Genomic DNA, 16093 nt, shown 5'->3' on the forward strand with positions numbered 1-16093 from the left:
ATTGGCCGAATCATATGCATGGTGTCAGTAAATAAACTAAAGCCATTAAAGTCAACCCATGCATGGTGTCAGTAAATTAACACATTAATGTCATCTCATGCATGGTGTCAGTAAATAAACTAATGTTATTAAAGTCATCTCATGTATGGCATCAGTAAATAAACTCATTAAAGTCATCTCATGCATGGCATCAGTAAATAAACTCATTAAAGTCATCTCATGTATTGTGGTTGGTTCGTTAACTCCTCAAAGTCACATCATACTTTGTGCTTAGTAAATTAACTCTTCAAAGTCACATCATGCATTGTGCTTAGTAAATTAACTCCTCAAAGTCACATCATGCATTGTGCTTAGTAAATTAACTTTTCAAAGTCACATCATGCATTGTGTTATGTAAATTATCTCCTCAAACTCACATCATGCATTGTGCTTAGTAGATTAACTCGACAGTTATATCATGCATTGTGCTTAGTAAATTAACTCCTCAAAGTCACATCATGCGTTGTGGTTGGTTCATTAACTCCTCAAAGTCACAACATGTATTGTGCTTAGTAAATTAACTCACTAAAGTCAGATCTTAAGCAAGATGGTCGGTACATTAAGTCATTAAAGTCATCTCATGCATGGTGTCAGTAAATTAGCTTGCTAAAGTCATTGCATGCATGGTGTGAATAATTTAACTCAGTAAAGCCCCCTTATGCATTGTGGCTGGATAATTTACTCATTCAAGCAATCATATGCATGATGGTCAGTAAATTAACTCATTCAAGCAATCGTATACATGATGGTTGTTAAACTAATTCAAGTTGTCTAATGCAATGGTTGATAAACTAAATCATTATGGTTATCTTGACTGTATGATTGTATTGTCTGCTTGTCTAGATGGCTTCTAAATGAAATCAAATGAATTATTTGCTTAGAAGGTTCTACATATTTTGAAGAGATTTCAAACTGCCAACAATATATTGCCAATAATCTATATTTGGTAATGTTAGTTACACCACATAGTTACAGCACAAGTCTTCATATACAACATGATCCACCCATGTATTGATGAGTTGGACTAAAGGCTTTAGGATAATTCACAAACTATGGTATAACTTAATGTTTCCAAAGTAAGCAATACTATCAACAATAAACCACCAAATATCTGCAACAGTCCTATGCACACAAAAGCTGTATACAATTCTGTTTTTACTTCCACAGGTTCCTGACTGGAATACAGTACTGTTAATTGATCTATCTGATGAATGTTTCTAAATGTAAAATCCAAAACCAACAAGAAAACACTTTTCTAAATTATCATATAATTTATTAACATATTAAAAGATAAGGCAGAAAGTGCTACAATCCCTGGCAAGAAGTACATGAACGTTGGTTCAAGTCCATCAGTAATGGTATAAAGTCTTGCTCTTAAAAGTAATGAAATCTAGCTATATCAGTACACATCTGAATGGTGTAATGCCTGCTTGGTTGTAGTACCATACAAAGAATGATATTTGCGTGGCAAGACAAAAAGATACCATGAACAGTATGTCATCAGATGATAAATATCTCAGTAATGACATAACATTTATCATGGTACACCCCCCTAACGTGTTTGTTTTGTCTTAGAATTGTAAGATCTATGCCACATGTATGCATGTAATATGTATGTCAAAAAATGTTTACATACAATATCTATGCTACTGTGTTTGCATTGTAAGCATGTGGGTAAGGTTTCAAGCATGACTTAACTACACAATAACCATCCTGAAAACACTGTAAAGGCTTTCTTATTAAAAGTATACTGCCATAATCTCAGACTGGTGCCAATTGTACAGCAGTAGGGTGTTCCTACCATTATGGTTCTAGCATTGCATTAAAGGTATTGAACGTCACTTTTTCAACTTCCAACTAAATCTACAAATTAACTTTCATACCTGACAATGAAATAAAAAAATGTTTAAAATAGGATTAATATATAACCATATTGGACTAAAGATGAATGTGATATTTTGTCACCTAGAATAGTGTTTTCCCTTGCTGAGTTGGCAAACCAGTCTGACAAGTATTGCCAAGCATATGGATAATAATACAAAGTTAAGTTAAGAGCAACACTGAAATGTTGAGATCTTTCACTGAATAGACAAAGCTGTACTAGTTATTTCACTTCTTAACTTTACATCATGTATAATGTGATATGTCAATGTAAAGTGGCACTACAATAATGTCCAATTATGTTGGGATGCAACATGCATTTGGACCACCTCTGCTATTTCTGCAAAACATAAATATGCCTCGGATGCATTACAGCATAGAAATCTACAAAAAATTCATACATTTTGGTTGCTTTAATTTCTCCACAAAAAAGAAAATCACAATCTTCTAGGATCACCTCTGCTATGGACTGACCGTGTAATTAGCTGTACATGAAAATTAGTTTGATGCATTTGCAACTTCATCTATTCTTGTTTCATAAATAATCAAGGTGGGCTAAATGTCATCTATCATGTACATTCAAGGTATTGTTAACAAGAAACACTTCAAAGTTTCTAATGTCCAATATGTATTTGGGATATTCTGGCAGTAGTACTGATATCAATGCAATATAAACTGGAGACATTGTGGCAAAAGTACAGATATCAATTCAATATTTAGTATATTTTGGCAATAATACAGATATCAATGCAATACAATTTGGGGATATTCTGGCAATAGTACAGATATCAATGCAATATGTATTTAGGATATTCTGGCAATAGTACAGATATCAATGCAATATGTATTTAGTATATTTTGGCAATAATACAGATATCAATGCAATACAATTTGGGGATATTCTGGCAATAGTACAGATATCAATGCAATATGTATTTAGGATATTCTGGCAATAATACAGATATTAATGCAGTAATGTGTCAAAGAAAATATTTTATCAATTGATTGTTAAAACTCTGCTCTAAATAAGACACACAGAAGGACAGATATAAAGAAAATGTTAATCCATGAGTACATGTTAGAATATGGTAAGATGCAATCTACATGCACAGGCATTTTATTATTATTATTATTATTTCCAACATTACTATTGCACATTGTCTTGCATGCCATGCCCAAACTGGTTTTATGCTCTATAAAATGCTTATGACAGACTGTACCCACCCACCCTATTAATATACAAAAAGAAATAACAGCCTAGCTAAAATCTTATCCTCAGTATTTGTCTTGCTGTGTGAACACTTGTGTCGAAGACAAATATCACAGTTGTTGACCAATATTTGCCATAATTACTAAATGCATAACAGTTCCATGACAGTCCAGCATCTTTTCCAAGCTAGATGAAATAGCTTTAAAAAACCTTCCTAAGTTTTGCTGTAAAATTCTTCTTAACTGAAAATCCAAAAAAGTTTTAATTCCAAATATGGGATATAACTCTTGATTCTTTTTTTAATCATTTCAACACCATTTTTTTCAATTATAAGATTTTAATATTAGTAAAATAAGCTCTTAAAAGTTGTGCAACAAAACATTTTTCCATTTTATTATATCTAAAATAAACTGTATATTCAAATACCATGAATAGAAGTATAACCCTTCTTCTCAGTAAACCTAAGATATAAATAAAAACATTATATTGCATCTGAAATAAAAATATTGAATGTTTTTGTGGCTATTTCCAAAAAAGAACTGGATGTACAAAGCATCTACACAATAGAATATCCATAAGAATAAAAATTCAAAAATGTAAGACAAATATTAAAAAATGAGGACACAGACAACAATTCTAAAGTCTAAAGAAATAACCACTGAGTAATGTTGGTAAGAGACAGTGAAAAAAATCTCAAATAACAAATATTAGGAAAAACAAGACTGAAGAAACCTCTTCAATAAAAGACACAAAATAATGATTATGCATCATATATCACAAGTTATTTCCATTAAGGACGAGTACGACACCGGTCTGAAGGGGGTGTTTTCACCATCTTTAAAAGTTATGCTAGTAAAGCAAATGATGCTTATCATTTCAACAGTTTCATGGACTTGGATAAGTGCACAGTCAACATAGGTGCTTATGTATCTAATATATTTTCATCCCCAAAAATATGTATGTTTGACAAGGAAAAGTATAGTAAAATGGAAATGCAAGCATGAAAATGTAAATGGTAAAAAAATATTTTACTGTCATGCTTAACCATCTCAGAAAAATGGCTCATATTAATTTACCAAGCCTTGGAAATATAGGCAAGTGTTCTGTTGAATTTGGGGTTTGATCTGTGAACAGGGTCAACATTTAATGCAACTTTCTACCTGCACTGATGAGACAAGAACTCCTAGTACATTTTGGTACAAACTTTAGACATAGTATCAAAGTTAATCTTTGAAATGCAATTAAGCATTCTGCAAAACATGGGAGTCAAAATTTAATGCAACTTTCTACCTGCACTGATGAGACAAGAACTCCTAGTACATTTTGGTACAAACTTTAGCTAAGTATCAAAATTAATCTTTGAAATGCAAATAAGCATTATGCAAAACATGGGTGTCAACACGTATTATGCAGCTTTCTACCTGCACTGATGAGATAGGATCTCCTGGAACATTTCAGTACAAACTTCATACTTATTATATTAAATCAAATTGTTGACAAGTCAAGCATCAATGACATCAATACTTAAATTACCTAGTCCTGATAAGACAACAAAAGCTTGAAAGATCCGAAAACGTGAACTAATACTTTTAGGTCCTAACATTCCCAACTTGTAGGTACTACTTTATGTATGCATGGTTCTGTTTGAACTGAGAATCCACATTATCGATATTTTCAGTGTTGAAGAAATGTTGAAATCAAAAAGAGCGCAAACATAAATACCATTATATTTGTATCTTTATATATATATATATATATATATATATATATATATATATATATATATATCACTGTCCTCCTATATCTTCAATCACGCAATCATAGTGATATGCTACTCAAATTTAAACCCACATTGTTGAACTAAACTGCTGAATGTTATGTCAATAAAAAAAACATTACATAACACCTGACATAACTTTAAAATAGCACAGTAACACTGTTGCCATCAGAAAATTGACACATATGTAAACATTCTATGACATGACAATGTTTTCATCAAATACTTTTTGTAAACTTTATCATTACAATATAATATTCTACTAAATTTCAGATTTTAAAACTTTCTAAAGCTATCACAGTAAATGTAAACAAGATATGTGGAAATATTATTACAAATCAATACTTATCATATGATGAATAATATTAAGTTATGCATACAAATATTTGATGTCTCTATTTGCATCAATAAACTCTAGCTGGAGGGACCTTTCTCTAGTATTATAGAGGAAATATAAAAATGGCTGCACAAATCAATTATAGTTAAATTTTTTATAACAGAATACTCTATTTCACCTCTGTCACTGTGGAATACTATAAAAAGCACTCAGATCTGAGTAATACTGACAAAGTTCGATGAACATCATTATAACAGTGTAGGAGAAATTTAGCTGAATTTCATATCAAACTGTAAGCTATGCAGCATACAAAATAGGTAACTGTAACCTATCTATATATTAATCAATCAATATACCCATGAAGGGTCATGCAAAATAGTTAACTGTAACCTATCGATATATTAATCAATCAATATACCCATCAAGTGTCATGCAAAATAGGTAACTGTAACCTATCAATATCATCCAATGTTGAATGTACCATATTTTGATGTGATTTTTGTACACAAAAAAATAATTATTAATTACAGTGTATGAAAAATTATAAGTAAAATAACTAATTATCATTTTGTGGTCTAACCATGTATGAAGAATAAAGGGATTGTAAACAAACAAGTTCTATGGAGCACATGCTACTAGACAACCCAATGGTACCAACATACAAAATAAATGTTAATTTTCTGTCTCATTCTGCTCTCAAATCAAATTTCAAGAAAAATAAAAGTACTCAAAAAGATTTTGTTATTATTGAGAGAAAGAGACAGAGAAAGAGAGAGAGAGGATAATGTCTTCCTTTAGAGCATACTTCTTTGTAGTTGTTATGTTGTATAATGTTGGCAAAATGATTAAGATGGTCTGAACATATATTAATTATGGGTATTATTTATTGGTAAATTGTATGCAATAATGAGTCCATGTTGTCAAGAAATCAACTTGTATTCTTAAGCAAAAATGACCTCATTATCAAATTGCAATAAAAAAAAATAACGAACTTGGAAACATGTTTTAGTTAATGTGCATATTTGTGTGTGTGTGTGTGTGTGAGAAAGAGAGAGAGGGGTAAAACAAAATTTTGTCCGTGTACAAGACCATATTTATTCTGGGAGGTTATTATTGGTTGCTTTTGCAAAGAGAAAAAAAGACTTTATTTTCAGTTACCTGATGATTGTGATAATCCTCACATATTAGGATGCTTCCATATTTCACTATCAATACCTCTAAATCAATGTCATCCTTGATTTAATTAAGATCCACAACAACTACGTGGCTATGCAGTGCTATTTACATGCTAATTAAATATACTCAGAGCTTTGGTTATTCCAGTTGAAACCAGATAGAGGGCAAGATTCAACAGAAGAGGAGTAGTGAGGCTGCCAGTAGGGAAATAAGGCTCTCTTTAGGGAAATGAAAATCTGTCAATGTGCTTTCGAGACCATTGTCCATACAGTAGATGTTGTAAGGACAAGCATTCATATGCATTACTTGTTATTCAAACTCACCAATATATTTGCAATAAAATATTAATTATACCCAAGTCAAAACAGTAAAAGCACTTATAAGATAGTATATTAACAAACTGATTTAACAGAATCCATGACTTTCAAACTTACAATATAATACAACATGGTTTTTATATTTTATTTTTTTATGACTATACTGAAACAAAAAGGCTAGTTGATCAATGGTCTGTGGTCTTCATTTTAGAATGTACTGAGATATAATTTTTGTTGGATTTTATATTTTATTTTTGTACGATGATAATGCAACAATAAGACTAGTTGATCAATGGTCTGTGGTCTTCATTTTAGCATGTACTGAGATATAAGTTTTGTTGGATAAGAAAACATCAAAGGGCTTCCAAACTCATTTTAAAACACATGTGGTGTTTTCTTACATGACAGACTCATTAAGGAGAACAAATTAATGATAATATTTTAGAATATGCTCTGTGAAGGCCTTTGTTCTGTTGTTAAGAAATACCAACATATAATGTAATGACAATAAGAGAGCTTATGCATCAATCATTGTATTTACTCACCAACAATTATTAATTTTTGTAAAAACAAAATGACAATATGGTACTTTTGATCTTTTTGCAAATCTAAACTGTCTTAGTAGAGATTTTATGTTCAATAATTTAAATGATTTTTCAAAAAGAACAAAGTGATGTGCATGAAATAATATAATACATTTAACTAATTATTAATTTGATAACTGGATTGTTTATGAAAAAAGAAATGGCATGAAAAAATACATCAAATACGATAACATAAACAACTATATATAACATATATAATAGGTAACATATGTTCTATTTATAATACACTACACTTGTATATCAACTTCCTACAAAGCCATACACTCTATGAAGTAAAGGGTTAACACTATTTATAATGCACTACACTTGTATATTAACTTCTTACAAAGTCATACACTCTGTGAAGTAAAGGGTTAACACTATTTATAATGCACTACACTTGTATATCAACTTCCTACAAAGCCATACACTCTGTGAAGTAAAGGGTTAACACTATTTATAATGCACTACACTTGTATATCAACTTTCTACAAAGCCATACACTCTGTGAAGTAAAGGGTTAACACTGTTTATAATGCACTACACTTGTATATCAACTTCCTACAAAGCCATACGCTCTGTGAAGTAAAGGGTTAACATTATATGCTTCTTCCAGAATTGCCTAACACACATTGACATGATATGTATTGACAAAAATAGCCCGTCATTGGTTATTGAAATATACAGAAGTCTCTTTGTGAGGGTTTGTATCATTTAACCACTAAGCATATTTTCTAAGGGCTAATTATTAATTCAATAAAAGCCACACACAATTCTGATTATCTTATAATCACTATATACAATATGGTGATTGAGATATTGTATTCAGAGTATGGAAGAAGACATAACTCTGTTATGGTAACATTTGTCAATGATTGTGTCTGCATAACTATACCACAGTAATAGAATGAATGAAGGTAATGTCTATAGCATGACCTGTGTATGCAATGCAAGAATAAAAATCACTCTTGAAAATATAAAGATTTCAACAAAACTATATAATAATGTACAATACAAAACTAATCCAGCATGTAATGAGATCACATCAGGGAACCAAAATCATAAATTAAAACATCAAACAATGAGAAAGATCAAACTATGGCAGTCTTTAAAAGACTGTAATACTGGATAAAACATATTAACCAGGTGATGGTAAAACAGAAGTAAAAGTTTATCCTGCTAATTCACATCAAACATACCAGTGATAAAACAAAATTTAATTTCATTGGAATGAAAGAGTAAATGAGCCATGAAAGCCTCTGAAACATTAAAAAGGGACTTAATTATATGAACATTAAATTCCTCATGAAGGGGTTATGTAAAATGGCATGACTACAAAACAAATGGTCACGCTTACTTATAGTTACCACAAACACTGGGGGAAAATTTACATATTTTATATCTTGAAAAGCAGGGATCTTGGTATATATTCTATTAAGAGCATAAAACTTATTTCAAAAATATATTTATTGAATGAATTCTCTACTGATATAAATGGAATAAGCAGGTTTCTTTTATTTTCAAAACAGGATTTTGATCAATTACAAACAATACAACATAAATCTGATTAATTATAAAAGATCACAACATAATTATAGTAAATTATATGATTAACATTTCAGAGAGGTCAGCTAAATTGCTTCTCAATACTTCACAAGGCATAAAAGAGTCAAAATTTCAGATCATTCCAACAATGTGGTCATCCTGATAATCTGTATGATTGATATCACTGTCATAACTAGATAACTATAATGATGTCAACATACAGTAATATTTTGATAACTGAAACATCATATATACAGGTAAGGGATAAACATTAAGAGATTTCCTAATCAATTAAGGGAATTCTTTCAGTCCTGATCAAAGAAAAGACTTTCTGAGTCCTTTTCTTAAGCAATTTATTGTTTTATTTCTTGACAAACTTGAAGCAACTGAAAACCCAAATCGTAACGGTTAGACTGCATCGGTTCCCTAAGCTGAGTAGGTAACCACAACTGTGCCTTCGTATGGTGTTTTGTTTCTGTCTGTGGCAATTTTAACCTTACTGGCCTAATTATGCTGAGGAAATGGAAGTGAAGTGGCCTTTCTAAAAACAAACTGAGGCAGACAACCCGATCTGGAATAGGTAGGTATCAAACCCAAAACCCTTGCATTATGAATTTGATCCTCTGTTAATTTAGCTACTTTTATATAAATTGTCTGTAAGAAGATCATGCCACATATAAGTCTGATATATTAGTATTCTGGTTATTTCTATACTTTTAAAACTGGATAATAGTCACATAATTAAAAGTATGTATATATAAATTATAAGCACATTTAAGCCAACACAATTTATTGTAGGAAATTATAAACTTATATACAGTAAACAAATTAGTTTGATGAATAAGATCTGTATTTCTCTGCAACTCTTCCTAATCATTGGGACATATATCAGAGAATGACAATAAATCTCAACATTGCACAATGTACATAGGTTTCCACTGTCACTGATGACAAGTGTACACCAAACAATTAGCTTACAGGGTCTAGACTTAATTAAATATTAAGTTTATAGGATTATTGCTTAGATTTTACTGTAGGCATAATTCACTTTGATTAGGAACAAAAATGTTCTATCTCACAGATAGGTGTAACAGATAATTTATGACAAAATGACAAATGATTTTCTTTGGCAATGACTATGGGACTCTCATAAAAAAAATATTGCACAATGAATAACATTATTAAAAAAATATGCCTTACTTAATATTTAGTGTGTACACTGTGCCATTTATGTTATTTCACAAAATTATACAACAACAGATAACCAGTGTAAAAAATGTCTTAGAAAAACATTAAATAGTCTGACTCTGTCTAATGGATTTGACAGTTGATATGTAATGAGAACAATGAATGCTACTCTCTCTCTCTCTATATATATATCCCTCTCTCTCTCTCTGTCTTTCTATTCACTGAACATTTGTATAAATTCACCAGTTAACTATTATTTCAGGAGCTGTACAAACTGCAATGTTGCTAAATGTCCATAATTACTGCTATAGGACAGACCTTACATTTACAAATTGCATAGAAAGTTCCCCATAGCTATGATACCAGTAACATTTTTATCTCCCTTCTTTCTTTGCTTTCATCATAGCTTCACTCATCTCCTTCTTCTCCTCTTTCATGGTAACTCGTAATTTAGCCCAGTCCCGCCTTGGGCTGGATAGGTCACTTGGAGCTAGGCTTGATGCTACACTAAAGCCCCTAGGTGAAGATGGATCTATTATATAAAAAAAACTTTTTTAAAAAGTGAGATTTCAAAAGGATACTGCATTACATACAGTACAAAAAAATACATCAATCATTTCTGAATTTGTGCTATTGGTAAGTGTTGCCAAGTGCAGTGCAGTGACAAACTTCTAATGCACATTTGATGGCTATTATTAGCCGCACTAGATTAATCTCAAGAACATGATTCACTTGATTACTTTCAAGAGAACCATTCGTCTGATTACTTTCAAGAGGACCATTCGTTTGATTACTTTCAAGAGGACCATTCATTTGATTACTTTCAAGAGGACCATTCGTTTGATTACTTTCAAGAGGACCATTCGTTTGATTACTTTCAAGAGGACTATTCATTTGATTACTTTCAAGAGGACCATTCGTTTCATTCCACTAAAGAAGACAATTATGTTGTTGTTGTTGTAGGGTTTAACGCCATTTTGCAGCACAAGATAGGCTATACATTGTGGCCAGTATAATTGGTGGAGGAAGAACCTGGGAAATGCTGGGAAGAGCCACTGACCCAAGAGAAGCTACTGGCAAGCTTTCTCAAATACCCACAAAGCCAAACCTGAGACTTGAACCCACGCAAACAGAGGTGAGATGGCAGTGACATGGTTACCACGTTTTTCTAAAGATAAATTTCCAGGTCATTTCCAGGGTTTTTCCAGGATGAAATTACTTTTTTCACATATGATCATTACTGAATGGCATTAAAAAACATTTTAGATTATAAAACATGCATTTTCTAAATCTAAAGATGTTTCTATTTCACGGCTCTCCAAAAACACTGAAGTCAGAAATGATGATCATGAACAAAACCACAAAATGTATCATACTAAACAAGTTTCATTACATTACAGTATATAAAAAAAACAATAAATGCAAATAATTTGAATCATTATAATGGTAAAGAAATAAAGGAAAATGAACAGCTTTAACAGTGAGGTTAATCTAGTGTATTGAGTGGATGGATGACCAGCATACAGATGTATGAATAGATGGATGACCAACATAAAGATGTATGAATAGATGGATGACCAACATACAGATGTATGAATAGATGGATGACCAACATACAGATGTATGAATAGATGAATGACCAACATACAGATGTATGAATAGATGGATGACCAGCATACAGATGTATGAATAGATGGATGACCAACATACAGATGTATGAATAGATGGATGACCAACATACAGATGTATGAATAGATGGATGACCAACATAAAGATGTATGAATAGATGGATGACCAACATAAAGATGTATGAATAGATGGATGACCAACATACAGACGTATGAATAGATGGATGACCAACATAAAGATGTATGAATAGATGGATGACCAACATAAAGATGTATAAATAGATGGATGACCAACATACAGATATATGAATAGATACTCAGAGGATAGAACACTATGCTAAGCTTCTGCCAAGGTCAGCACAACACTTACTCTCATATACATGCAGAACTGAAGAGAATGAAGGCAAAAATAATGTGTACACTACCTGAATTCCAAGGGACACCGATCAGTGAATCCACATCATCAGCTTCCTCAAGGACCTTGGTTATACTCAGTTTATGATTGCCATCCTCTGAAATTAAAAAAATTACACATTTTTCTCAATATGGTGTTCAGATCGATCTACAAGTTTGCAGTTCACTGCAAGAAATTTTCTAATCATGAAATTATTTAAATTTAGGTATCGTAAGTTCTTGTAATTGATGCCTCTAAAGGGGTTTCAAATTTGAATAACCAGCTTTAGACAGTTTATAATTTTCAATGACAAAATTCCTTTTATTATTAAGTCTTTATGAATGGATTCCTCATGCACTAAGAGGAAAAATCAGTAGTAAACTGTATCTCTTTTTAAAATATTTTAATTCTGAGTGACAACTTCGCTGACAAGCAAGTATTGTCACATTTATGCTAGCCAAGGTTCTAATATGATAACCCTATCTGCACCTTGGCATATCAAACAGATGTTTTAGGGCTTTTCTCCTAGCAACATCAATTGGATTTTGTGACTTGCCTCCCTTAGTATGTAATGCCGACTAACAAACAGCATATAACAGTTGTGCATTGCACATCGGTCAAAAATGGTAGAGACAATTTAATTAAGAAGGTTACTTTGTAAGTTTAACATCAAAAATATGGCTACATACCATAGAGACGTCATTACAGGTGTATTTAAGTGATAGGTGTTTGTACAAACACAGACCAACAGTGGAAAATTGATTATTTTTCAGTCCATTTAAGTTGTGTGCTCCACTTTTCATGAAGGGACAGTGTTCAAATTTGAACAACTTAATTCTGATTTGATGTGGTTGCTTCATCTAATGAGGTTTAAAGGCCCAAAGTACAGAAATATCGGCTTGATACACCAAGGTGTAGATAGGGTTATCATATCAGAACCTTGGCTAGCAAAAATGGCTTCATCAGAATTTTAGCTTTCAAGAACTGGAGATAGAAAAAGCAGATTACTAACTGCTGATTTCAGTAACACAGTAAGAGATTAAGATTTCTTTTTAATATAATACTCTTAGGTTGGTCATGAATCATTTCGTTTGATTTAATGCCATTTTCCAGTACAGTAGGAGGCAATTAATAGCAGTGAGTACATTTGGTGAAGGAAGAAATTGTGAAGACCCCAAGAAGAACCACTCACTCACAGGAAGCTACTGACATTCCTTATCTCATGTATTGTTCAAGTGAAGTCTTGAACCCATATGATCATAGGTACTGGGGCGAGATGGGTGACTACTCTGTATAAGCAGATTCCTTAGACCAGTTGGCATCTCCTAATGCTCATGGCTTCAGGTATATATATATATATATATATATATATATATATATATATATATATATATATATATACACATATATATATATATCTTAGTATCCACAATTAAATAAGTAGTGTAACCCTTTACAATGATTTTATTCTACATTTCCTTTCCTATGTCTATCTATCCTTGTGTCTTTCTATCCTTATGTCGATCTATCCTTACGTCTATCTATCCTCATGCCTATCTATCCCAATCTGTATTGAGCAGTAAGCTCAAAACAATTCATATTCCCAACCTCATTATAATGGCAGTTTTGTGTGTGAACAGATGTTGGCAATATAACAGGTACAGACTGGATGCAAATGGATCACTGTTTATAAAATATTTAAACTTGTGGTTCATAGCAATGATATGAAATAGCAATATTGGTAGCATACAAGTAATGGCAAATTTACACTTAAAAAAAGGCTGGATTTGAACTGACAGCTATTGGAAAATTTAAATTCTGAGACATAATTGTCATAATTAGTAGTCAAATGTACATACAGCACAGCATTTTAGACCTATTTGTGATAATTCTCCAGCATGGCTGCATTGGAGACTAAATCTACAACATTTCATAATCATATAAAATTGCATGACACAGTGTTTCAAATATTTGTTGATAATTAGCTGAAATTGTAATATTTATATAAACCTTGATTTTGCTCTGTATTGAAATATGAGTTTCCATGCTAGGAAATATGGACATATTTCATATTTCTTACAGCTAAATGAAATCATTGTTAGCTGACAAGTTGTTTTCTTTAACAAATTCTTCAGTATTTTTGTAAAGTCCTCTTGGATTTTCCAATGATATCTCCAATAATTTCTCAATCAATGGATTTAAAGCATGCAAATGAACATTAGTACACTATTGATGAGTTATTGTGGAAATCCAGTGCACGTGTCTACATCATGTACATTTAAAACCAACACTGCTACATGAGTTTACAGCACGATCATATATACTTATCATTCCTACAATTATTGTGGAAGTGAATGGGTTTACAGCACGTGCATTTAACATTGCTACACTGTCTAGATTTACTATGGAAATTGATTGCAAGAGCCTACAGCATATACCTTGCAATTAACATTAATAAACTTAGGGAAGATGATGACTGATTGGGTATGGAGGTGTTCCCTCCCATTTGCTATGGTGGTCTAGTCACCTCCTGTTCCTGACAGTTTTGTTACTACTGAAACTCATCAGATGGAATTGTTCTGGCTGATTCTATTTTCTTTCTTTATTCACAGTGACCTCAATTTTCAATATTTCACTCCAAGGTAAAAAGAGTTATTCCTTATTAAAAATGAAAGCTACCCACAAAGTTAACTGAGGTCATATCATAATACAAATTTAATCGACAAAAATGAGAATACATGGTCATACACTCTGCCAAAACGTTGGTGCATCAAAACTGCTAGAATAACTCCTAAACTAAAATTGCACCGTAGGAAGATGGACATAAGAAATGCCATATACCTCCACCTGATGTAAAAGAATAAAAAACATTTTTGTAACTGACCATTATAGTATTTGTCATCCCAACTGTAGTCCATGCGATCCTTGACATTCTCACCACGTTTCTTGATCTGAAGGCGTGTCTTTCTCAGTGGTTCCTTGCGTGCCTGTACACCCTGTCGAGTATTCAGCTTGGACCACCTTCTTGCATGCTGAAAAGTTAATATTCTACTGGATGCATGTGTTGAAGATAAATTTGTGTGGTAAATATATTTTAATACAATTTAAAATTGGATTTATGTTGATAATGAAAGGTTAAACAGAAACAATCAGTTGAAATTACAAACAAAAATCTGTTTTAGGACTGACAGAATATTAACGAAATTCTCATTTTACTTGACAGTAATGACAAGGGCATACTTATAAATAATTTTGTGTTGCATAAGTGACCCATCAATATTATTAAAAATGATTGTTTTCCCCCCAATTTTTGAGAAATTGATCTTGCATAACTACAATTTAAAAAATAATATTTTTTAATTCATGCAATAAGGGATGCCTACAATTATATCTGAATACAATTTTGGGACATCTTTTAGCAAAATAATAAAGTCCTGCCAACCCTAACAAGACCACCACATTAGGGCAGTTGGTTTCTTTCCTTAAGTTTGACCAGTTTTCTAAAAGGTGTAACAAAATATTCACTGCTATTGTAAAGTTGGAAAATATGTATTTAAAACATTTGATTTCAAAACTGATGCAGGGATGGTAAATATTAAGTTCAGTTGAAAGTTTGTAAAGTATACATAGAACTCATTTGCCTCTAGTACAATTGCTTAAACTTCAGTTCAAAACCCTTTGTAGCTCAATGACTTGTTGCTATCTCTCAACTTGATGTGATTCTTGGAATTCTTATTCCAATTCACACCTGACAAAAAGGTATCTCCTGCCACAAGACATATTCAAATTGACATTTAATGTCCAATAAACATAAATGTTACCCTTCTCGCCCTTTTTCACAAGAATCAGAATATTCCTTTTGGTTCCTGCTGAACATGTATTGCTTGCTGGTTGCCATATTTTGAAGAGCCTATAATCAATACCTTGATGTTGAAGACATTGTGCATGAAAAAAGTATGTGCAGTTCAAAGCGTCAGATATTCTGGTGAAAATAGTCTGGTTCCCTGACAAACTCCA

General features: G+C 31.9%; 1 protein-coding gene across 1 annotated transcript in view; it reads right to left on the reverse strand.

Moving 5' to 3' along the window:
* Positions 1–1290: 1290 nt before the first annotated feature.
* Positions 1291–16093, reverse strand: part of LOC149773204 (myosin-IIIb-like) — a 108878-nt gene continuing 94075 nt past the window's right edge. The window contains exons 28-30 of the mRNA XM_089946664.1: positions 14961–15108; positions 12108–12194; positions 1291–10586 (exon numbers count right to left, since the gene is read on the reverse strand). Coding sequence (XP_089802790.1) covers positions 10429–10586; positions 12108–12194; positions 14961–15108 — 393 coding nt within the window. The 3' untranslated portion in view covers positions 1291–10428. The remainder of the gene's footprint in view (positions 10587–12107; positions 12195–14960; positions 15109–16093) is intronic.

Source organism: Sinohyriopsis cumingii, unplaced genomic scaffold, assembly GCF_028554795.1.
Source record: "Sinohyriopsis cumingii isolate HCF-2022 unplaced genomic scaffold, ASM2855479v2 utg000813l, whole genome shotgun sequence".
In the NCBI taxonomy this organism is placed as follows: domain Eukaryota; kingdom Metazoa; phylum Mollusca; class Bivalvia; order Unionida; family Unionidae; genus Sinohyriopsis; species Sinohyriopsis cumingii.